General features: G+C 50.8%; 1 protein-coding gene across 1 annotated transcript in view; it reads left to right on the top strand.

The window, feature by feature from the left end:
* Nucleotides 1-283: 283 nt before the first annotated feature.
* Nucleotides 284-25,466, top strand: part of Rnf165 (ring finger protein 165) — a 112,554-nt gene continuing 87,371 nt past the window's right edge. The window contains 1 exon segment of the mRNA XM_032885731.1: nucleotides 284-420. Coding sequence (XP_032741622.1) covers nucleotides 360-420 — 61 coding nt within the window. The 5' untranslated portion in view covers nucleotides 284-359.

Genomic DNA, 25,466 nt, shown 5'->3' on the forward strand with positions numbered 1-25,466 from the left:
AGCGGGCCCTGCGATTGGCCGCCCGCTCCTCCAGCCGTCACCTCCTCCCCCGCCCCGCGCGCCCGCGGTCCCCGCTGTCCCCCCCGGTTCCGGCGAGGCCGCGCCGCTATCAGCGCTCCGCTCCCGTGGCTGCGCGCGCTTTTGTGGCGGCAGCTGCGGCCCCAGCGCCTTTGAATGTCGAGAGGGGCCGGGAAGGGCCTTTCCATGGGCCATCTGTCTCCCCGCCAGCCGCCGCCCCCGCCGCGCCCCGCGCCTCCGCCTCCCCGCCCCGGCAGCTCCCGCAGCCCCGCCGCCCGCGCCCCGGAGCCGCGCCACAAAGGGCCCGCGCGCAGCCGCCACCGCTGCGCGAGGGAGCCAGGATGGTCCTGGTCCACGTCGGCTATCTCGTGCTTCCAGTGTTTGGCTCTGTGCGAAACAGAGGTATCGCTTTTTTTTCCTTTCGGGGTCTGCTTCTTTCCGAGCGCGGATCGCCGCAGGCACCAGGCAGGGGCAGGGGCAGGGGCGAGGGCGGGCGCGGCGGGCGGGCGGGGGCGCAGGCACAGCCGCGGGGCGAGGCAGTGGTGCTGCTCCCCACCCCTTTCAGGGAGACCCCTGGTGTGGGGTGGCACCCTTGAGGAGCTTTTGTAGTGAAGTTAGGGTTTGGTGAATTTGGGTCCCTTCCTCCCAGCCCCATTTTATTATTATTATTATTATTATTATTATTATTATTATTATTATTATTATTATTATTATTTGCGGCGGACGTGGTTCCTCCAAATTACAGCCCCTTCCCCGACCTAGCCCCGTGTGACCGAAAGAAGGAAAGAGATGCATGCTGTGGTGTGTGTGTGTGTGTGTGTGTGTGTGTGTGTGTGTGTGTGTGTGAGAGAGAGAGAGAGGGGGGGGTTTGATTTTCTGTGATTTGCCTTTAAAAAAAAAAAAAAGGCAGATTGTGTTTTGTTCTGTTTTGTATTTTTTTTCATTTTCAGGGCCTTAAGGCGAATAGCCAGTGAGCTGGGATCTGATATCAGCCCCATCCCAAGCTTCAACCCCTTTCCTTCTATGGGCACTTGCACCTTCTTGTGTCTTCTTTTTCTCTCCTTTAATCCTTTTTGTTTTATTGCCCATGTTCTGTGGCCCTGCACACCTTCCTTTCCGCAACTGTCTTTGTATGACAGTTGCATTTATAGGTTCAAAACGCGTGTGTGTGCGTGTGCATGTGTGCATGTGTGTGTGTGTGTGTGTGTGTGTGTGTGTGTACGTGTGTGCGCGCTTGCTTACGCGCTTCGGAAATCAGACGTGCGCTGCCTTGAACCCCTGGGCCGGTCCGGAGCGGGTTGTCTGTTCCTTGGGTGTTGAGCTGTGCGTGAGAACGAGGTGGGAAGCTGCCCCTACGCCAGGCCTTTGCCTGGGGCAAGGGTTGACCAAGCAGCAGGCTGGCTCTGTCTTTGTTTTTAACTGTGGTAGATGGGGTGTGTTTGCACGGTCCCCCTACCCCACACCCCTTTTCCTTACATTCCCCTGCAACAATAGCTTGGTTTCCCCCTTCCCCCACCGCCCCCCACATTTCTTCCATTTTCTTTTAATCAGAAATTCCCACTTCCCAAAGCAAATCTGAGATACATTTCAATTCATTTTTTTTTTCTTTTTGTATTCTGCCTCTGGACTCACATTTCTCTTGGAAATGTTTCTTCTCTCCCACTCCACGGCTGCTTAAATTCCTACTGGCTATGGCTAACCCCCATCCCCCATTCACTCCCCCCCTCCTGCGCCCCCAGCCCTCCCCGGGGCCCTTACGAGAATGATGTCTTCCCTTGGGCCAACCCGTCTGGTCCTCCGAGTCAGAGCGGGGGTGGGGTCTCAGGGCCAGAGCTTTAGTGAGCCCCAGGGGCCAGACTGCACCAGGCCAGGAAAGCCCAGCCCTCCCCCTTCAGCCAAACTGTCCCCAACCCCGCGCCTCTCCCCAGAACCCTAAAGGCAAGGTTGGCCCTTTAGGCCTGTTTGAACTGCAGTTTTTTGTGTGATGACAGAGTGATGACATTCTGCATTTATCAAATCTTTTTTTTTTCTTCATCGTGTAGCTCAGTGAATGGTCAACTCGCTGCTGTGTGCGCTGTGACCCTTCTGCCTCCGCATTTAGCTGTATTGTGACACCCCTCTTAACCATTTCCTGTCTCCATCCGAGGAAAGCATTGCTATTTAAGCGGCAGTATCCCCTATCTCAGGCCAGCTTGGGGGTGGGTAAGAGGGGAGGTCAAACCAGATCGAGAAATGCCGCCCCCTCCCCAGGACACAATTACTTCTTATTACTTGGCATTTCCTCTTAAAACGGTGTGGAACATTACACTAGGCAGAAATTCAAAAATGATTAAGAAGGATGTTGAGCCTGAAAGTATAATTATCCTGATTAAATCATTCTCATTCTCATTAATACCACCGATCCCTAAATACCATTGCAGCATGCTGGTTCCATGTTTTGAAATTCAAATTGTTCAGCTGCTTTTAAATTTTATTTTTATTAAACCCCCCCTCCACCAACAAAAAAAATCCAAAAAAAAAAAAAAAAACAAAAAAAAACAAAAAACCAAAAAACAACCAATTCTGCCTGGCAGAATTGCAAAGGCAAACTTCCACAGTAAACACGCCCACAGGAATTTTTAGGGTCTCAGGGGTGAGATGGGCTCAAGAAACCATGTGCTAAGAAACTCATGACCTTCTGATAGAGGATACTAATGCTTAACCGAAAGGTCCTAAACCACAATTTTCTTGTAAAACTATTATATAGTCCGCTAGCTTTAAGCCTGTTCTTTTAGTTTCCATTGTACTAGTGTAGGATGTAGGCCATTTCAGAATAGATACAGAGAAATAACCATTTTTGTATCTTCATCTTGTTTAGCTGAGTACATTGCACTGTAAATCCCTGTTAAGTGGATTCCTTTTGCCTTGGCTTGGAGGCTGGAGCAGCCCATTTCCCCACTTGTCTGGGTAACCATCAGCTGCCCTCCCGGCAGCACCCAGGCTTACCATTTAGTTGGAGGCAAAATTTATTAAATACATATTAAAAAGAAAATCCACAATGAAATGACAACAGTTGCTGCTATTTCGGCTTCTGAAAAAAAAAAAAAAAATTGGTGCACCAAGGTCCCTGTCTTAAGGGGAGCCGCTGTGGCCATAGGTCCTAATTGTTTAATTGTACAACGTTAAGAGCATCTTTGGACATCTGCCCTGGCCCTCGGGGCTCCCTTATGCTGCCTGGCCAGCCAGACCTGCTCGAACACTGAAACAAAACAGCAGCGATCACGAGAAAGAATAAGGCGCCTGCTTTGAGGGCCCTTCCAAAATAGTCCCAAGAAGCTGCCTCAGAAGGCCGTTTGGCAATCTGAGAAGAGAAAAAGAAAAGAAAAAAAAAAAGAAAAACAAAACAAAGCAAAATAAAACCTCAGCAAAATGGTTTTCCATTAAACAGGGGTAGCGTGTTCTGCTGTGCTGAATTACTTCCTGTTCTTATTTTGTGGGTAATTTTTATGTATCGAATACCCTTTTGGTTGTGTATCTTCTCACCTTTTCTTGTACTAAACTGAAGCATGATCTGTCTTTTTTTACACCCCCCAGTGGACAATGTACAGCCCTCGGTTAGAGATGTTGCCCTGCTGAACCGCACTGTGGTCGTGTAACCCGGGCCATCCGCTCATTGTACTCCTGCTTTTGTTCCGTTCCCCTCCCGAAGCATGGTGGGCCCAGCCTTTTCTTTCCTTTATTTTTTTTTTCTTTTTTTTTTTCTCTCCCTTTTTTTGTATCGTGTGCATGATGACATTGTTACACACAGAATCCACTAATACTAATATACGATCTCAATAAAGAACTAGTTTTCCTATATTAACCTAGTGTGCTTTTTCTCTTGCTGTTTCCCCATTTATTGTTGTATCCCGCTGTTTAGAGCCTCCTTGCTTTTCTGTCCTCAAACCTCGCCCAACCACCACCCCCACCTCCCATTGTAAGAGTCGAGTGAATGCCTTTTCTTTGCCTTCCCTCTCCCCCCCCTTCTTTCCCTTTTTTGTGGTATTGATAAGGTGACTCTAATCTCATGTAGTCCATATAACAATAGAAGCCTGGGGTCATGGGGAAGGCCAGTTGTCCTGTCTCACCCAACTGCCCAACGGAGGCACGGAGATCCCAGATCTTTGGCCACCTGTGTACTCAATCCCCTCCACTTTCCATGTAGCGTCCAAGCTACGAGGCACTGGGAAGGGAAAAAAAAATCACACCTAGGTTGAGAGAAGGGATACTGTTCTTAACTAGCAATCTTGTAGCATCGACTCACCCCAAAAGACCATTTTGAGTTGTGTTTTAACTTTTCGTTCACTGTCTCATTGATTTACTGTCCTTATAAATCATCCCGGGGGGGGTGGGGGGGTGGGGGGAGGGTGACACGTGGCATGTAGCCGAAGCCGTGATCCAAAGTGCTAAAGCAGCCTATTGCTATGCGTAGACTGAGATTCTTGAGAACCGCAATGTAAGTTTGCCATTTAGAGCCTGGGTGAGGAAGATGGCTTGGGACTGAAAACCCTGAGACCCCTCCCCATCCCGGAGCTGGCTGCAGCCCCACCTGGGACGGTAGGGGTAAGAGCCCGTACTTTCTGTGGGCTGTGAGCCAGTTAAAGCCGATTACAGCCTGCTTGCTTCACAGCTGCTTCATCTGTGGCCCTAGGCCCTCTCTGGGGAGAGGGCAAACCAGATCTGGCCATTGTCTCAGAGTGCGTGCTTGCTGGGGTGGGGGTGGGGAGGTCGGGAGGGAAGTCAGGACCTCCGTCCAAATCGCAAGAACTCTCCCAAGTATCTACCACCACCACCCCTGCCCCCCTTCCTGTAATTGCTCTGGAAAAGCCAACAGAGAAGTTATCTCCTCCCCTCCCACCCCCAGTGGAACCCAAATTCAAGCATTTGTCAATTACATCCATTCAATTTCAGCCCAGAACAAGCCTTGTTAAATGAGGCGTTTTAGACACCAGAGGAAATCAGTTGATTAAAGAAATTCATGGTTCCTTCAAGGGGTCATCATTTGATGCTGTTTCTCTTGGCGGATGTGCTTAGTCCTGGCTCCTCTAGGCTGTCTTCTGGGGAGGGCCTCCCTTGGTCCCCTCCGGGAGGATGGTCATTTGCCTGTTGCCTGACCACCGCTTCGCTATCCTTGTGTCCTCATGAGACACCCCCAACCCCAGAGGGCTGCCCTCTCTGCTCCGGCCCTTTGTTCTTCTCTCCCCAGCCGGGGTGGAAAAGCTGAACTGATTTACAGTGACACATGGACACACACGGATGTTCCTGGCGGAGGCTTGTGCTGTGATGTGTGCAAAAAGGAGATACGCAGGCCTATGAAGCCAGGCCCTCGAAGGTTTCTTGGGTTTTCTTTCATTTGTTCTCTTTTTCGGTTTGTTTGAGACCTAAGTCTGCTAAAGCAAAATAGCCCTTTCATCTAACCTAATCAAGACAAACTGGGTGACAACTCTCTTTTCCCCCCAAAGATAAATATTAACCAGCTCTAAGGCTTTATCCTCTCCCTCTAACTTAACGTCCAGCGTTTCAGAATTCTCTTAACGGTACATTTCAAGGGTAGTTCTTCAATAATCCAGTAGTTGTACTGGAACGAAAGCAGTTGACTTAATGGCACCATGCCCTGGCAGCGTATTGAGTCTCTGCTGTGTACGTATTGAGGCTCTATACAACACAGGTTATCAGAACACGCTCAGGAGAGTTCCCCTCCCAACTTTATGATCCCACAACTATAAAGACACTGTACACTGTTCTTTATCCTCTCAGCGGCCGTAGGAACTTTGGACTCCAGGATCGGGCACCCTAAAGTCTCTTGGGATAGAGGGTGTCTGTTGTTCTCTGGCTTTCCCTTCCGGACATCCAGCAGCACATAAGCCCCTCTTGATCAATCAGTTTTCTTTAGTAGAAATCTCCCACCAACCAGCAAATGCAATCAAGATGAGGGAGAAAGGCCACACAGACTGCTGTCTCTCTTGGGGCTGTCACACCTTCTGCCCACTCTTTCCCTTGTCTTTTCTGTCAATAAGCACCCTGAAGTTTCTCCTTGGAGACCTGATGGCTTCCTAGGAAGGGGCAAGCCACAGCTTTGGCCTATACGGGGTGTTAGGCGGAGTCTTCCCAGAGCTGGCCAGAGGACAATTGGCTCATGATTCTGACCCGTGACTGTGGGTCTCTCAATCCTGCTGGACCGCTGCAGCCCTGATACACAAGACACTCCCACCTTAGTTTCTCTATGCATGTAAATAGCTTTAAAAAAAAATCCCTGGCTTAACACATGGAAGCAAAGGAGTGTCTGTGGGATGGTTTAGCCACAGAGAGCTTTTCCTTGGCAAGATCAGGGTTGGCGTAATTGATGAACGACTTGCAATGCCCGCTCTTCGTGTTTCAACCCTTCATCCCAACATTTGATTACGTGCTCATTCATTTTGGTTAATGCATATTTATTAAATACCTGCTTGGACCGAACACTGGGCTAAGGGGGTGGGGAAGGGAGCTCTCCTAAGGCTGAGACTCAGCGAGCAATGCTCAGCCAACCAGAGGCTGCCTGAGACCCCTGAGCAGAGGGCCTGAGTGGGCAGCAGAGTGATCTCATTTGGAGTGGCCTAGGACTTGAGCCCTGGCTGTCTTGACCTGGAAGGGACTATAGGTGCCATTCTGAGCATCAGCTAGATAGCGGCCATCATAAAGCCTACCTCGTAGGATGTGCTTAGACTAGACAAGGACACCTGGCACATGGCAGTGTCAAGGACAGGGTATAAAGCCGGCGGCTGCTTGCCATTCACTACTGTAAGTATTTATTGTCCCAAGGGTCAAGATCGCATGAGGTCAGAGATGGTGATACTGTGGAGCTTTGCCGTGGGTGCCTCTGAAGTGGCATGTACATTGGTAGGGCGGGGGACAGGCCATGTGTGTGGTATGTGCACATGGGTGGTGGTGGGGAGACCTGGTGGAATGGTTGCTTTCTGCAGCTCAGGGGCAGCCGTAGGGTCATGGTCCTGTGTTTGAATAAGTCTCCTTATATCATAACTCCAGGGCCACATAGCATAAGGTCTATAGAATGTGTAGACACATCTGGATGGGATTTTGAGGCCACTTTCTGAGGCCTATGGGATAGTCTGGACTTTCTTCTTTGGCCTCTGGTTTTCCATTAAGCAGAGGTAGCACGATCTGCTGGGGCCAGATTCCTGGTCTAAGGAGTGAGATACAGGCCTACATCACGGGCCTTGCCATGAAGAAGGAATGACCAAGGATCAAGTCCATGTGGAGGACTGGGAGACGGAAGGTCTTTGGTGCACCTTGGACAGTGTAAGATCACAAAGACAGGGACGAGGGGACAGTCAGCTCTGGTGAGCTATGAACCCAGTACGTGGATAAACATGGGACTTGGCAGAGAGAAGGGGACTGATGTCTGGAGTCGGGACCTGTATGACTTTTCTGTACTTCGAGTCGAGTAGGATACCAAAAGTACTAATTGCTTTAGGGTTGTGAAGCTCTCCATGTCTGGTATCCCCTACTGGGTTGTTCCCTTGTATCTTCAGCTGCTAGGCTTTCCCTGGGAGCTGCCTGCCTCAAAACTTCAGCCCCTCTGGCAGCTGTACCATTGTGCCCTGATGTCACAGTGTGAAGTTTTATTGAATTTCAACTTTCGAGAAAAGAGACTCAGGGGCATTTGAGTGCCAAGGTCCTAGCTGGGTTTGTATACACACACACACACACACACACACACACACACACACACACACATACACACACGAGAGAGAGAGACAGAGAGACAGAGACAGAGAGAGAGACAGAGAGAGAGAGACAGAGAGAGAGAGAGAGACAGAGACAGAGAGAGAGACAGAGAGAGACAGAGACAGAGAGAGAGACACACACACACACACACACAGAGACAGAGAGAGACACACACACACACACACACACACACACACACAGAGAGAGAGAGAGAGAGAGAGAGAGAGAGAGAGAGAGAGAGAGAGAATGTCATCTGTACCCATGGGGAAGAAGAAACTAGAGAGAACCAATCTTGGGTGCACAGTTGGAGCTCAACGGAGAGCAAGAGCAGGTGGAGACTAGGGAGGAGTGACCTCAGGGTCAGCCCATTACCAAGTCATTTCCTTCAGGTGTAACCATAGCCTATAGGGCCCACAATTGAGGACCTGGAAGGAAACTGAGGTTCAAAGTGGCAAAAGCCTTTGCTATCGTCTCCCCGTTACTCCAAGTGGCTGCTGACTCACGCTGACTGGTCACCCAGTCTTGGTTCCCTGCGTCCTCTGTAGTTTGCAGACTGTTAGGAAACCCCGGGACAGCAAGCTAAGCACAGGAAAGCCATTCTCGCTTGGTGTTTGTATCTGGTGGGAACAACTCAGAAAGTCAGGCTCCGTGTCCACACAGGCTGTCAAGCCATGAGGGAGTTTATGTTCTCAGCACTGAGCCTGCATCCCCACAAGGGAACTCTGGAGTGTAGGGTCGGAATGGCTGAAGGACTAGAGGTTAGAATGGAGGACCAACGGGGTCTCCAGCAGGGATGGCAAGTTCTTCACCTCTAGATGCTAACTACGAGGAAGCTGCCAGGCATCCGGGAGGTGCCCTGACTTCTGCAGATAGAGTAGCTGCCCCTTTGGAGAGGCGGTGCTGCTCCCGCCGCCGTGAGTCCCTGTTGTGGTGATTCTTAGATCACCTTGGTGACTTCCTGGTTGACGAGCGAGCGTTACATCACAGAGACGATGGGATCCTAATTCGGAAAGTCCAGAGAGTCAACCCAGGGCACTCGCCCTGGCGTGATCTGCTGGGCGCATGCGTGGAAAGCCTCCCGCATTTCTGCATTTGCATTCGGTCTGTGCTTGTGCGTAGAGTTGGCCTGTGAACAGTTCCGCTTTACACCGGAGGTGGAATCAGGGCCACAGGCGTGCTAGGCACGTGCTCCACCACCGAGCTACATCCCCTCCCCCTTTTAATCCCTCCCCGCCAATTTCAGCATGAGCAGCTTCATGATTGGCTGTGCCATTCTCATAGACCTAGTCTTCAGTGGCGGTGTGGCCACATTCCTGGTGGTATGTGGTTCACTATGAGTGTCCACAGGCCTCCCTGTGTTGCTCCCCACTCCCTCGCTGCTGAGGGTTATTGTGATGGTTCCTGCCCTCTACCAGGCCTTTTCACCGACAGGCTCAGTGAGGGTCTAGGCGAGGGGATAGAGGAGCAATGCAGCTGAGACGATCATCTCGATCATCTCAGCAGCGCAGGGTCTGGTCCTTCTGTCGGGAACATCTGCCCTGGCCATGAGCACGTGTGCCTGGCTCGCCGTCGGTTCTGGTACCGAGTCCATCAGATGGTGAGTCTGTAGTTGGTGCTTTCTGGAGCTTGTCACACGAAGTAATAATGCTCACAAAGCAAGCAGAGAAGCCAGCCAAAGGCAAGAGTAGTAATAAGGGCCCTTGCGGAACTCGGTGGAAATAGTCCTGGCTCCCATCCCGCTCTCTTGCTAACCACCCTGTGAGGCTGGCCAAAGCTGAGGGCTCTCCGACATCACTTCCTGTCTGCCAAGGAGATAATCGGCCTAATTACCCCTTCCTGCTCTAAAAAAAAAAAAAAAAAAAAAAAAAAAATCATGATTTCCTCTTGGTGTGAACTTGCACTTCCTCTGCCCCGTTTTGCCTTTTCTCCGGGAGGCAGCCACGTGTGCCTTGGTGCATGGTGGGCGAGTGCCCTTCTGTTGGCAGGTTACATAGTGCCGCGGGCTGGGAAGGAACAGTGAGGGGGGCAGAGGCAACTTTCCTTGAAACTGGAATGAGGTATGCTGCCTCAGGCTGGGTAGACCCCTCATCCAAAAAGGGACGGTGACGTCACCCGCATGGTGGCTTGGGCACGTCAATGCCAATGTGTTTCTTAGCTCTTAGGGCTGGCCTCCCCAACCCCGGAGAACAAGTATCAGAGATGGAGGTGCAGAGCCAGGAGCCTCAGCCCGGAGGGGGCAGGATTCAGCTAGCACCTGTCTCAAGGATGGAAGATGTCCCCCGCCCCCCAACACCCAACAGCTGCTGCTTCCCCCTCCCTCCATTGTGGGGCTGGAAGGGGTGAGGTGCCTTGCTCCCTGTCTCTCCAGACAGCTTAAGTCGCTCCAGCTTTTCTCCTCAGCTGCCCGAATCCCTTTTGCCCCCATCCTGAGAACTCAGGGCTCTCTCTGGGTTGCTGCTGCCTTTCTAGCCCAACCCCATCTCAGAGCAACAACTTCCGTTCTGTAGGAACTGATGGATTAATGTGACCATTCCTGCTCCTGGCTGTCTTTCCTCAGCCAAAGAGGCTCCTCCACCAAACCTCAGCCTGCTTGGCAGGGTTCATTCCCTGGAGTGAAAGACCACAGGCCTCCCCACTACCTACCTCTTTACCTCTGAGGCCTTGGTCTGCTGACCAGAGCCGAAGATCACGTTCCACAGAAAGAACAGAGAGCTGGGAGGAGCTTCCTGTACTACTGTCACCCCATCACCCCAAAACGTTACCCAGCTTCTGCAGAGGGCGATCACCGAGGTACTGCACAGGGCTTCCGTCCTGGTCTCATCAGTGTTCACAGAGCAAGCAAGCCATAGCCTTAGCCTTACCTCATGGGCAGAGGAGGAAGTGGAACCAGGTCAGGAGGGAGTCGCCCAGCACTGGGGAACTGAGAGATGCACCAGAGCAGGGTGTTGTCCTGTCACAAAGCCCTAGAGGACTGGCAGTAAGAGGTGATGCCCGGACGAAGGTATGGCGTGGACGAGAAGGTGGACCAGTTGGAATGAGGGAGGGGTCCTCAGCTTAGTCACACAAGTGAGGCCAGACAGACGGGGTGACCTGGGTACTAGCTTAGGGTAGCATTTCTTCTGAAGGGTCCCTGTGCCTTCCCAGAGAGAGGTGTGAGAAAGAAAGAGCAGGAGAAAGAAAGAGAAGCAAGAGAGGTGACGAGGCCAGCTCTGCTGTTATGCTCCAGGGTCTCCACAGCAGGGCGTCTGCCAGCCCCAGGCCTCCAGATCTGTGCCATGCCTGAAGGTTCCCCCCAAGCCCTCCACAAGAGGTCATCTGTCCTCACGTAGCCTCTAGACTTCAGGGAAACTAGATACGTGCTTGGGAGATCCCAGAACGCTGAATCCGGGGTGAGAAAAAGACCTGGGCTTAAGGCGGGGTGGACTGCGTTTCCAGTTCTGAATTTATAGAAAAAAAAAGTGATTTTAGATAAATTAGACAAGGAATCTGACTTCACACAGACTTGAGCAAAGAATCTAGGACTTTGTGATATACCCAGCCTAGCTGCTTCATATCCTTCCTCAGTGTGAACCCTGCAGGGCTAGGTGGAGAACGCTTGGCCGGCCCAAGCCCCCTTCTTCCCGGTGCTGGAGACCCAAGCTATCTAGTGGCTAGAGTTGGGACTCTGGTTAGTTAAGGGTGGCTTTGCCGAAGGTGTGCCTGGGCGAGTCTCGAAGACAACGTGAATGTAATTGGACAGAAGGCGATCAGGGCTTGGAAATGAATTCATGGTCGGGGTATGAGAAAGGGCTCCTGAGGGGACTCTCAGCTGGAGCTGTTCCTGGTGCACCAGATACCCTCAGGACTCTTCTTATTGTGGTAAAGTAAAATACATACCATAGTGGTATTAAATACACCCCCTTGCCCCCCCCACAGTGTTGGACAGCCATCACTAGTTGCTATTAGCAAACCTTTCCTAAATCCCTTAAAACTAACGCTCCCTTAATTTACCCCAATTCCCAGGGGCCGGTTCCCAGGTAGGGCTGGGGCTGCTGAATGTTCTTCAGGAAGGGACCGGGTGGTGGTGGTGGTAGTGTGTGTATTTCGGAGTAGGGGTAGGGATTGAGAAGAAGAGAGAAACACACACACACACACACACACACACACACACACACACACACACACACCCACTAATAGCAAAGAGAGCCTAGAGTTTACTCTCAGGCTCACCATCTACCCCCCCACCAGCCGACCCGCTTGTTCTTCTCAGGACCTTAATCCCTTCGGAAAAGATGATCTAGGGTTGACTTGATGCCAGTGCCACAGGAAGGTCGTAGAAGCCAATTATGATGCACACAGAGCTAGAGGTACACAAACTCCTGCGCGTTTAGCAAGAGGCGGTCATTTTCTCACCCCCCCTCCCTGCAGGTGCTCCCTCCCCTTCTGCAAGCACCTGCCTGCCTGTCCAGGTTAGAAACAGTCTCGAGGGTATGGGGAGTGCAGAGGGATCCTGGGAAGTCAGGCCATACAGGAGACAGGGTCAGGCATGTAGCTTAATTCTGTAAGCATTTCAGAGTCTCCGTTTTGAGCGTGGGCAGCAGAGACACAGATGTCTTCCGGTCACAGCCTCCCCAGTGATACCTCTGGACACTCCTGAAAAGCATAGAGAATGCAGTCAGGCACCACAACTAAGTCAGCGGCCAGTCTGGGTAGCAGCGTGGACCGTTGCCCTGGATGGGGAGAGGCCACTGAAACCCTCAGAAGCCTGGAGGCCTCTGGGCGAGGGAGATCTAGATCCTGCAGCTGCCGGGTCAGTCCTGGCCCCTGTCCTGCCCACATGGGTCCAGATTCAATCCAAGAGGTAAATGGCAGAGTCCTCTGGCTGTCACTTTTGTCCGAGTTGTCCTTTCTTTTTCTGGAGTATTGGGTCCTCTTGCCTCATTGTCATCCCATCCATCCCATCCGCTTTCTGTCTCCTGCCCTCTCCGCTGGCCTGGACATGTCCACCCCGGCTCTGCTTCCTCTCCTCTCCCTCTGCTGGTCTGAACCTGCCTGAGCACCCCGTGGGGAGCTTCTCTATCCTCCAAAGAGTCACATGAGGGGTGAAGGGATGTTCGAGGTTTCCGAAGTGGTCAACTCTTCCAGGCCATTGGTTCTGGCCTCTGACAATAGGGCTTTCATTCTAACCTGTCACCATGAAGTAAGCTCTGGATGTATTTCGTCTGCTCTGGTGCGAGCCCAGCAGGCTGCCCTCGAGGTTACACGTGGCCGCTCACTAAGAGCTGCCCTGTGGAACTCTGCGGCCTGCTGCTTGCTGCTGCCTTGACTGTGGTAAGAGGAAGAACTTTCGAGCCTCAGCATTCTTATCTCTGAAATGGGAACAATCATGGTGACCTCCCAACAGGGTTGTGAGGGGGCTCAGGTTAAGGGAGAGAGTTTGTTCGGCTCATGTAGCAGAGGTACACTTTGATCCAGGGCCCCAAGTCAGGTCTTGGGGACACAATGATGACACACCCACACAAGAACAGCAGCAGATATCTGTGTCGTGTCCTCTCTGTGCCAGGCATGGTCCCAGTCCCTTACCTCCCTGAAAACAATTGAGCTCTGTGGGAAATGGATAGGTGGATGGGCCAAGAGTGGATTTGGTCTTTTCTTAACATGAAGACAGATGTGCTGGGGGAAGGGTTAAAGGGTGTGCACTGAGCGGGGCAGGGTGGGGGGGTCGTGCTGCAGGTAAGGGCAGCAGGGGAGGAGACCGGTCGAGGATGGGGTGACTGGGGGCACCATCAGGCCTCACCATGGACCCTAAACCATCAACACAACAGTCTTGCCTGCTGCTCAGACATCAAACATCCCCAGTCCACTCTGAACCCAGGCTTGTCGTGAGCTGGGTGTTGTCCTAGAAGACCAGAAAACCATGCCAGGGTTGCAGGTCTCCCAAGAAGCAACAATGACCGTGAGCTCAGTAACGGGATTAGCATACTCAGCCATGGGAGGGTGCGGGCTGGGGGGAGAGAGCAGCGTGCCTGTCTGAGAGACATCTCTAGAAGCTGCCAGTGGGATTGAACTTGACATAGGAACATGGGTGGCAGTCCTCACGCCTTTCCACCGGATGCCAGGGCCCTTTGCTGCTAAAAGGTTTTTCTGTGGGCAAGTGACGCGTGCCCACAATCCCGCAGTATCGCTGAAGAGGTGCGTCCTGTGTTACCTCGTTCAGAGCTCTGCAAGGGGGCTTCCGTAAAAGAGATCTTTAGTTTTTCCTCACTAGCATTTCCCAAAACTATCCAACTGTACACATTTGTGTTCTGTATGTGCACACACACGTGAGTGAGATTGTATGGCTTCTAGAAGCATCCATTAAACTTGGTGCCTGGAACGTGACATGGGGATTGTGAGCCTGGGAACTTAGCTCAAGGCTGGCTGGAGGCAACTCCCCTGTCCTGAGGAAGGTGGCGTGTTGATTGGTCTCAAGGTCTCTTGCACCTTGTTCCTCCTCTTCGGGGTATCATCCTTAGCTACTGAGTTCACTCCAGTCACAACGACAAAACAGACGTTTACATCTTACTGTTCTGGAACCTTGGAAATCCAGGACCTGGGTGTCAGCAGACATCATGTGTGGAGAGGGTCTGCTTCCTGACGACTGTCTCTTTGCTGTGACTCCACAGGAGGAAGAGGGGTGGGCTCCGGGAAGATCACCAGTCTTGTTCATTTGGGCAGTGCATAGTCACCACCTGCTACTCGCGTGTGCACACACACAGACATGTTATTCATAGGAATTCAGTTCTTGTCTCTGGACTTTTCTACCTTCTTTTCTTTCTCCTGTCCACTGAGCCCTGTGATGCCCTCACACTGCCATAGCAGATTCCTGAGATAACTACCAACAGAGAGGCAGAGGCCATCAGCCAGGTTCACCTCCAGGCCTAACCATGCTTCCCATACTAACATGCCCAGGCCAGCCACAGAGCTCGGGTCCGCACACCTACTTAACACTGTCCTCAGGGCTCTGCTGTTTCCAAACCCTTGTGAGGCACAGGTGGAGAGGTGGTGGGCGCCATGGAGGATGCTCCTGCTGACACACAAGGCCTCTGTGGACTGGGGAGGTCACGGAGGAGGAGGAAGAGGAGGAAGAAGAGGAAGAGAAAGAGGAGGAGGAGGAAGAGAAGGTGGAGGAGGAGGAGGAGGAGGTGGATGAGGAGGAAGAGGAGGAGGAGGAGGAGGAGGAGGAGGAGGATGATCTTGAGCTGGGATACAGAATATGCTCCGTGTCCATAGGAAGTGGGAGAAAGGGGGCAATAGAGATCACGTGAGGGGCATCAGGAAGAGTTATTGGTCTAGCGGGCCCAGCCCTAAGGTCTGAACGCCAGGTGTGGGCACGGTCTATGGAGGTGGAAAGGTTGCCCCAGGCATTGGTCCTGAGCCTTGGTGAGGTGTCCCCGAATCCTTGGCACCCCAGTTGTGGAGCAGAAGAGACCAAATGATATTAATGCTGCTGCCTTGCTTTATGAAGTACCCTAACAAGCTGGAGAGCCAGAGACACCCAGTCTTCTTCATGGCCGCTATGATTTCTCCAACACCGAGATTAATTTGACGATAGCTGTTTATAAGCTCTTTCATCATCAGATATACCCATTACCTGGGAGAAGAGGAGGGCTGGGTTTAATTTGTGAACAGTCCTCCGGATCTCTCTGCCCCGGAGTATGCGTGGGAGTCTTGGTCATAAATCATGGCAGGCACTGGCCGCACTGAGACAGAGGCCGGGAGCTCCCGCTAGGTAAGCCTCGGCACTCGTGTGCCAAGAAGAAGTCCTGGCGGGTGGACTGCTCTGACAGGCAGCGATGTGTAGCTGTCTATACTGGGAGAGAGAGAGACCCTTGGGAGGGCATCATCTGCCTGGGAAATTTCACTTTCTTGAACCTACACTCTGTAAGGATCATAGGAAGCTTGCTAACCTAAAACAGAAGTTTGCTTCATTCTCCAATCACAACCCTGGCTTCAGAGTCTAGAGCTTTCTCAGAGGCTCCTACATGTCTGCTTCCAGTAAGGCTTGGCCTGTGGAGGTGACTGTAGGTATGAGCAAAATATAAAATGGTGGACTTGACATGCCTAGCCCAGGATTGGTATAAATAGACCATGGGGCTCACAGTTCTAGAGGGTTAGGGTCTGTGATCATGAAAGGGAGCATGGACACAGACAGGCATGGCCCTGGAGCAGTAGTTGATCCACAAGTACTAGGCTGGAAGAGACAGACAGAGAGAGAGAGAGAGAGAGAGAGAGAGAGAGAGAGAGAGAGAGAGAGAGCAAGGAGATGGGAGCTAACTGGGAGTGGTGTGGGCTTTTGAAACCTCAAAGCACACTCCCCAGTAACATACCTAACATGCCTACTCCAACAAGGCCAGACCTCCTAATCCTTCCCAAACAGTTCCATTAAGTGGGGACCAAGCATTCAAATCTACGTGCCTACGGGGTCCATTCTCATCCAGACTACTACAACTCTCATCCAAGCTACCTCTAACGCCTCGGTTTTCTCATTGAGGAATGGAATGGAGTGGAACCATGAGATTTCACCTGGAATGTTGCAGACATTTCTTGAAAGTCTATAGGAAGTGCTTGGTACGGTGTCTGGACTCTCAATCAGGCTCTTCGGCAAGACCCAAGGCATGAAGCCTGCCACGTCAACTGTTGAGAGAATCAAATACCGTCCGCTTGGTTTTCAGCTAGTTTTAGGGACTCTGTGTTACCTGTTCCTGATCTCCGGTCTCACTGCCATTGTAACTGCACTCCCTTTGTCTGCAGATAGAAGTGAGGGGGGGGGGGTGTTCTGAGAGTCAGAGAGCAAGAAAGACAGGCCCAGGATGCAACTGCTGACAGATGGTCAACTCCCCCTTCTTAGGGTCACCCTTTGCCTGCCAGGTCGTCCCCTCCCCCCCTTTTCTTTTGAGGGCATGAGACTGCTGTCTAGAAGAGACAAGCAGATACCAGAGGCCCATGTGAGGGTCCAGACATCCGGACTGGGGGCTGGAATAGAAGGACCCTTGGAGGGAGGCGGGGGAGGTGTTCCTGCTTTGGTTGCTCATTGGGTCCCAGGTCGTTCTGTCTTCCAGTCTACCAGAACATAGCTCTCAGGGTTTGCACACTGGAGGGGACACACTTACCCTCTTATCTTATGAAAAGGGAAGGGAACTTGGTCAAGGTCACTCAGCAGAGACCCAGGTCTTCATGTCTCAGTCTCTGTGTTCTATCCTGAACCAGTAGGATAGGAATCTCAGGCATCCTGAACCCCGCATCTCCCCCTTTCATTCTGCCCATGACTATAGATCATTCTGCTGTTGTTTCCTCCCATGCTCTTGTCACAGAGGGACATGTCCATCACCAGACATGTCCTCCACCAGTGGAGGAGGATAGCCTCTGGAGGGGAGATGTGGTAATGGTGGTGGTGGTGGTGGTGGTGGTGATGATGGGGATGGTAGTGGTGGTGGTGGTGGTGGTGATGATGGTGATGGTGGTGATGGGTGGTGGTGGTGGTGGTGGTGATGGTGGTGATGGTGGTGGTGATGGTGATGGTGAGGATGGTGGTGGTGGTGGTGGTGGTGGTGGTGGTGGTGGTGGTGATGGGTGGTGGTGGGGTGGTGGTGGTGATGATGGTGGTGGTGGTGGTGGTGGTGAGATATTCAGAGTCAGGGATTGGGAGGTGGGTTTGAAGGCCAGCTTCAGAGTTCACTGGTGCCTGCTGAAGGGCAAGTGTAGGCCCAAACACAGTTTCCAAAGTTAGGGTGGAAGAGCTGGTGTGACCGGCAAACTGTCCCGGACAACTGCCCACTCCAGGTAAAGAAGTTAAGCTTCCTCACTGTGGTTAGCTTTTCTCACTGAGACAAATAGCTGAGAATCAGCCTAAAGGAGGGAAGATTTATATTGGCTCAGTTTCATTTCCTGCTGGGCTGGCTCTGTTGTTTCAGGGATACGATGAAGGGAGACATCCTGGTGGAAGGGCACCCACAGCTCACCTCAGAGGCAGAGGGAGAATCAGGAAGAGACTTGGGCAAAACAACCCTCACAGACATTGTCCCAGCCTTGCCCCACCTTCCAGTAGCCCATTCAGGAATAAACTCATGAATGGATTAACTCACTGACGTTAACACTCTCACCATCTGAGAACCACCTAGCAACCATCTAGGAACCAGGCCTGCAACATGTGGGCTCTGTGGGGTGGGGAGTGGGGCCGAGGATAACGCATAACATAGACTAAGTGGGAAGCCTGGCAAGACACACGTGATTGCTCAAACCAACGGTGCTATTGGCAGGATGGTGATGTTTCTTCTCTTTTATAGGCCCTATGGGAAAAACCCTAATGAGAGACTTGATTGACATCAGTTAGATTGCTTCCTGGGCTTCTTACTCGATCCTCTTTGAGGCTTTCAAAGAGCATTCTACTTCTGTCAGGTGCCGCATGCATACCAAAGTACACGCACCTCCATGTTTCGCATCTTAGAAACTGGACTCTCCTTTCTAATGACAGTGCAGCCTGGTTTAATTGTCTCCTGAAAGCCTTTCAGTAGTCCGCAAAGAACTGGTGAAGCTGAGGGTCTTGTAGGGTCCCACCATTTTACATACTTTTCTTAGGGGCCCATCCATACACAAAGCTTCAGGGACCGCTGATCTATTGACTCCGCAGACACTCGTGGCCAAGTCAGTGGGTTTTAAGAAGTGGGTTTCCTTTTACCATGGTGGTCCTCATCCATCATGTGTGTGATGTGTGTAATTTGACTCCAGCACTTGGAGGGTGAACACAAAGGCCAGAAGTCAGACGGTCAGGAGGTAAAGTTCTGGGTCCTTTTGAGGGCCAGCCTGTTTCTCCTCTCTCACAGCCTAGAGGATCTTGTTGGCTCAGGGGTGCACACCCTCTTTCTTCTTTACTGTATACTCCCTAAGGAAGATCTCAAGACACTCGTTGAGAAGACTTGGAGCAGACATATGTTCTCCAGGATTAATTTTCCAGGGAAAGCAGTCACTTCAACCTTCCTTCTCCCCATAAACTGGCCACCAACCCCTTGCCGTGCCTAGATTAAGTCAAGAGGCCAATCCCCCCAGTACAGAAGACCTAAAAGGGTGCTGTCCCCTCCTTTTCTTGTCCCCTCAGTAACTATGATCTCTAAGTATCTTGGGGGTGTCCCTTGGTTTCCTCTTGTCCCTTGGTTCCCTGGCCACCTCCTCCATTTCTCTACCCCTCAGGTGCTCAGTTATCCCAGACCCTTCCCCAGACTCAGCTCTGCACACACAATCAAAGCCTCTCGTGGCTCACTGTATCTGCAGGATGCTTCTGCTTAGGTATCCCGATTGACTTTGCCACATTGGGTGCACAAGCGTGAGCACTGTAGATGATGATGATGTAGCAGTGGCCATGATGAAGATGTAGGAAGGCTCTGCAGTGAGTTGAGTGACAGCTACTGGGCCAGGCACTAGCCTGATTCTTCCTTGGCAGAGTTTCAATGGCCCTTAGCCATTGGGCCAGGATGAGCTCAACCACTGCTACCCATGGACCAAGTCTTCATCACTCTTACTGCTTTTACTTATCACTGTAGTGTTTGCTAAGGCTGTACTCTGCCAGGAACTATTCAGAAGCTGAAAAAGATGTTGCCTTATGGATGCCCATTCATTCATTCATTCATTCATTCATTCATCATTCATCCGTCCGTCCGTCCGTCCATCCATCTGTCCATCTGTCCATCCATCCATGCGTGCATTCATTCACTCACATATTCTGCAAACATGAATTGCAGCCTCTGCCCCATTCCTAGCATGTTTTAGTGTTGGGGATGTAGCAGTGGACAGTCCTGACTTTTTGGAGTTTGCTCTCTACAGGAGAAGAGAGCAGTAGTGTGTCAGAGGTCACATGTGACATTGAGTGTGTCAGAGGTCACATGTGACATTGGTGAGAGGTGGAGAGAGGTACTTGTGTTGTTTGACATGCTGGGCTGGTCTTATCCTTGGTGCTGTATTCACCAGAGCCCTCAAGTTTCAGGCAAGTGCACGAGGGAGCCTTATGGACATCAACAGTGAGCCTCAGGTCCTGTCAGAGCGTGACGTGATGTGACTGGAATGGACACTTTGGAGGGCAGTATATTTAGCTTTCCATATCAGGTGGTTCCTTGCCCAAGGATTCGAACGTTCATTTCTGTTGACAGAAATGAATTGGGAAACATGTTCTTTCTGTGCCAAACACAGACTTTTATTTCTTGTCATTATTCCCTGAACAATGCAATTTAACAACTGCTTACACAGCAAATGTGTACTTATTGATATTATAATCAAGAAGGGATTTATAGCGCTTGGGAGGATGTGCCTGGATTATATACCACTTGATACTTGGTCTTGAACATTGTTGGGGGTGGGAATCTGAGGGGAATCTTGGGACTGACTCCTCAAGGAATATATGAAGGACACACACACACACACACACACACACACACCACATGCACGCACAGTGAACCTCTTGAAGCCTCCTTTGATTCCAGCTGGAGACACCAGTTGTGGATGGCTAAGAGGGTTGTAGGTTTCTATATCCTCTCTTTGAACTCCTTCTCCGGGCCCTTCTCTAAGTCCTTAGAGTTTTCTTACCACGTGGCCTCCTCCTATAACTTCTGGTTCTAGATCTTGGTCATTTCTAATCATGATGCAGGTGATAGGCTTCACAGCAAAACTGGGACTCCAGAGGGTGCAGAGGTGTTCTCCTGAGCAGAGAAGAGCCTTAGGGGACCAGCCCTAGCTGCTGTGCTAGGGCCCAATTGCAGACAGTGGGCATTTGCTAACTCCCATCCCCTCCCATCCCCCTGCCCCCTCGGCTCCTTTCCCAACATCCTTTTATCAAGTACCCAGCCCGGCATGAGGCATGGCATGGAGTTTAGCAGAGCTTAGTCTCATGGAAGTGACAGTGAGCACATGAGCCACAGAGACAGGCTCATGTGAACCCATTGTGGTAAGGATGACCTAATTTTGGAGGCTATGCTGGAGGAGGCGGCAGTGAGCATGACATTTTCTGACCTTCCCAGAATTCTCCTTGATTGTGAAGGGACTTCAGGGGGCTCAGGATCCTCTCTGTTGAGCCTCCAGTCTTTCATTTGCTCTCACTCAAGGGCACTGGGCTTGAAGCCTGGGGTACATGGGGAACAAGACTCCCCTGATGCTTGTGGGGCATCACTTGAGAAGGGAGACATCCATCATCCATGGTAAAGACTTAGACTGTTTTTGTTTGTTTGTTTGTTGTGGCAATTAGAGCAACGTTTCACAAACTGTCTTACAGTAATAGAGATTCTCTCCTAGCCCTGGAGGATCATGGGCTCAACTCCTTCAGTGGCTCTCGGTCTGCTGATGCTGAGAGTCCTTGGGTTCCTTGGGCCCACAAAGTCCCTGTGTCTACCTATGTCATCACGTGCGTTTTCTTGATACCTCTACTGATTGTATGACAGACTCGTTATTATGATCTCACCTTAGCTGATTCCATGCGCAAAGATTTTATTTCCAAAGAAGTTCTCATTCACAAGCTTTGGAGTATGACTTTGGTGTACCATTCTTTGGGGGCATTACGGTCCAACCCACTACAAAGGTAAATAGCGCAGATTTGGGAGTGAGGCAGTGTATGAAGATAGGGTAGACTCAACAGAGGGGGCATGGGCCCCAGTAGGCTCTAGGAAGGGGAACCGCCATAGTTTGGATAGCTGAGTGACACAGGATGGTGAGCAAAGTGAACGTGAATGACCAGTACGGTTAGAGATGCACAAAGTTCGCCCACCATAGGAGCAGGCTCCTGACCACCTCAGAGCTGCCTACGAGAACTGTAAGGCAAAGACACTGAAGCCACAGAACTTAGGAGCTGCCCTTCATCCTGCAGGCCACCCTTGCAGGAGGCATCGTGATATGTGTGTGCGCGTGGCACAAGCATGCGTACATGCCTGTATGTACATTCATTTGCTCTGTGACATTTTCCAGTGCCCGGGCTTTAAAGATGGCAGCTAAAGAGAAAATTGAGTGACTGTAGCCTGGCCTGTTGGTTGACCTGAGAAGTTTTACCGAAGCCCAGAGCCTTTGGTCCTTGATATTCTCCAAACACTCAGGACTATTTCTTTCTTTCCTTGTTCTTGCATGGATACACTTCTCTTCAGTTTCCTTCTCGTGTGTCTGTGGAGAAACCTGGGTGAGTGGGACAACTTTCATCCCTACACTGATGGCCCTTGCTCTGAACATGCTCTCAGAACTGTGCTTTTGACTTAAAGACCACAAGTTGAAAGACTCTATCAGCCACCCTACTTCCTATTCCTGTCCCTGAACAGCTCCAGTCACTGCCCCTGCATCTAGCCCACTGTGGGCTCCAGGCCTGGCACTGATCTTGGGCGAGTCCTATCCCTTCCTGGGTTTCGGCTATCCTCTGCGAAGTAGGGGTAGGAAGTGCCACCCAAGGCTTGCATGACAGAAAGAGCCAACGACTATGAGAAACTGGCATTGTGTAATGCAGCTTTGTGCTACATCTGAGTGTTGGTCCAATGATTCAAGTGCGATACCTGGGCCCCAGGACTGAGCCAAGGTGGACAAGCCTGGCTGCCCACTACCTACATGGGTTATGGTCGGCCTGCCTGGAAAGGTGAGTCTTAGGTAAGCAATTTACAAAGTGATTGAACTCAACAAAGGGGGTGTTTGGGCAGCTCTGGGAGGACATAAAGGAGGGGCATATCAAGAAATCTTCCTGGGAACATGGCACTGGAGGTGGTGACATTAGTGATAGGAGAACACTTCTCAGCAGAGGCTGTACTATCTGGGTGGTTGGAGCTCCTGGTCTCTTTGCCCATGATTAGAAATGAGACCATCCGGGAGTCTGGAGCAAGGACAAAGTGAGAACTGATCTCAGTCTAGAGCTATTCCACCCAGAAGAACTAGCATCTAATAATTCTATTTGGTGGAAAATTCAGTTCATTTTACCCATGTATGTAGGGAAAAGCTTGTAAGTTGCAAGCTGGCACTTCCAGTGTTTCCTCTACTTCTGTGGTCAGCTCTGCCCTTTTGAACAGCCACTCCCAAAGTCACTCATGATCACGATGGCCACAAAGGCCACAGGTGTTAGATTTGTAAATTCTTCAGCAATTATTTTTTTCAGGAATGAAGGCATTTCCTAGAAAGTGTAAGCACCATTTCCCCTTAAACACTAATGGGCAGGTTGCAGTCACAGTTAGCTGCAAGGGAAGCTGAGAATGCATCTTTACTTTAGACATTTACTTACCTATAATGGTGGTAGGAGGGAAAGAAATACGTCGGGGGAAATCCAAAGCCTCTACCACGGTCACTGATGAAGTACTTCAGGTGACAAAAGCTGCTCAAGGTCCTGACAGCTGGAGATGCATCGAGAGTCCATTGATTGTTTTGCTCAAGCCAGGATGTCCCACTCAGGTGGCTGAATTCTCTACTGAGGGTGTTGGGAGGCTCTCTGATGCTAGGACAAGAGCAGGGGTCCTGACGTGTTTGTGGATACCCATCATGGAAGAACACAGAGGATGGTCTCTACCGGGGACTAAACTACAGATCAGAGAAAGCAGTATTCTTATGTCTGTAGACTGCCCCAGGAACTTAGGGTTCCTAAGGAAAATGCAATTAGAATCTGGAACCTCTCACAAACACATTCTTAAAACTCATGCGGATCGTCTTTTCCTCAAAGAAAGTTCAATAGCAATTCTAGTTTTCCAACCCAGCCCTCCTTTCTTCCTTTCTTCTTTTGTTGGGGAGAAGAGTGATATATAAGACAGAACCATGGAAAGGCCCTTATCTTACTAGGGAAGTTGTCAGTGTCATTGGAAAAAGGAGATCCAGCTGCCGTGAAAGAGTCCCCTAGCCCAGGCGTCCTCACCATCGTCCCAACAGGCTTGTGCTTTCTGACTCTCTTGAGCCCACAGGGATCTTTCTGGGGGTACCAGGAAGAGCCACAAGGCTCACTATATAGGTGAAGTCCATGCGTGTCCAGCTTTGGGCATTCCTGGGGACACCCTGGACTTTTGGGGTGCACAGCCTTAGCTTCACAGCATGGTCTTTGTTGTCACATCCTAAGGGGGCTTCCATGATCTCTTGCATCTGGATGATGGATTAAGCCTGCAGTTGCCCCTTCAGTGAGCAGCAAGATGGATGGAACACTGTTGGGAAGAAGGCCAATTTACCCAAGTCCTTGTCACCAGATGTCGACACAGGTGGGGTGTAAGCATCTTTTTTTCCTGATACGAACTGGGAGGGGTTTTCTATCTCCTGTATCCCATTGCTTCTGGTCAACTTGGATCAGGTATTGGCTTCTAGGTACCCTTAGCAGATCTGGATGCCCTGAATCAGACACTTCCTTCCAGCTCCAGATGTTAAAATATATCACGTAGCTATGCTCTGGAGAATGAAATTTCAATCCAATCCCTGTACAGTTGCTTTTCTAAACAAAAGAACAAGAGATGTTTTGAGGTTCTTACATTTAAAATGGTGTAGAAATGATTGTATGTGTGGACACATGTATGTGTTCTGTGTGTGCGTTAGTAAGATTGGACTCGGAGTTATAGGCACATAGCACAATGTTCTAAGGACCCGTACTGTGGATAGGCAATGCTTCTTCCTCCCCTGGGCTAGTTGCTCTCCAAGGTGTCTTAGGACCTTTGCAAATATGGTCATACTTATCCCATTCAGTCCTTCCCATCCCTGTTCATGCTATTCTCAGTGTTGCCATGAAGCACACATGATCAGCAGAAGGAGGTGAAACAGGCCACAAGCTAAGCCAAGCTCACCTCTTTCAAGTACAAGTTAGAGACCCTGGAGACCAGTCACCCTCTCCTCTACTGTTCATTTGCTCCTGGGTGACACTCCCAGTCCCTCCTTGGTCCTTAGAGTTCTGCAGTAGCAGGAAAGGGGGTTGGGCGATACACTCTTGAAGATCCCTTTTAGCTCCAATTTCCATGATCCTATTATCTACTTCATGCCCCGTTTCCCCACTTAAAGAAATTAGAAATAGAGCAGCATTGAAGATAATAGCACATTTGTGTCCCTGAAGGATTTCAAAGGCATTTCCAGATCTCAAGCAAAATGGAGCTCGAATTTGACTATGGTTGGTTTGCTAAAGGCAAACCTCCCAGCTCCGTTCATGAGCGGAGTGCCGCAGAGACGCCCTGGGTTTGCTTGGGTCAGGTCCAAGATAGGGAAACAGATTGGGGGCAAACAGTAGCTTCTCTCCAGAGGCTGTAGCCTGGCCTCAGCAGGCCCTTGGGATGAATTCTTGGGAAAGCCAGTTTTCCCCATAAGGTTTTAACATGCCAGCTTTACGTGCCAGCTAGATGCTCTTAAGAAACTCCTCTCTCCAGAGACCTGACATAAAGGAGTGGGTTGAAGGGTCCTGTGGAGGCTTGGCAGGTCACAGGAGCTTTGAGCTGCTCTACCAAACCCTGGGGTTCCATTTTAGACGTCATGCTTGTGGCCCAGGGTTTAGTTTTACTAGGAACCCTCAAGGATGGTATAGAAGACACTCAAATACGCAGTGGCTCAGCCAGGCCCCTCTTGTTGAACAAAGGAAAGCCCCCCCAAATGTTAACTATTTGTACACACAGAGAATGTAAACCTTGGCCACCGAAGCTTGGGAGACTTGCGTCATGGGAGCTCAGTGTCCACACCAAGTTTAACACCACTCACTCACTCTGTGTTCAGAGTGTTTCACACCAAGTAGAACTCCA

The sequence above is a fragment of the Rattus rattus genome, chromosome 15, assembly GCF_011064425.1.
Source record: "Rattus rattus isolate New Zealand chromosome 15, Rrattus_CSIRO_v1, whole genome shotgun sequence".
NCBI lineage: Eukaryota > Metazoa > Chordata > Mammalia > Rodentia > Muridae > Rattus > Rattus rattus.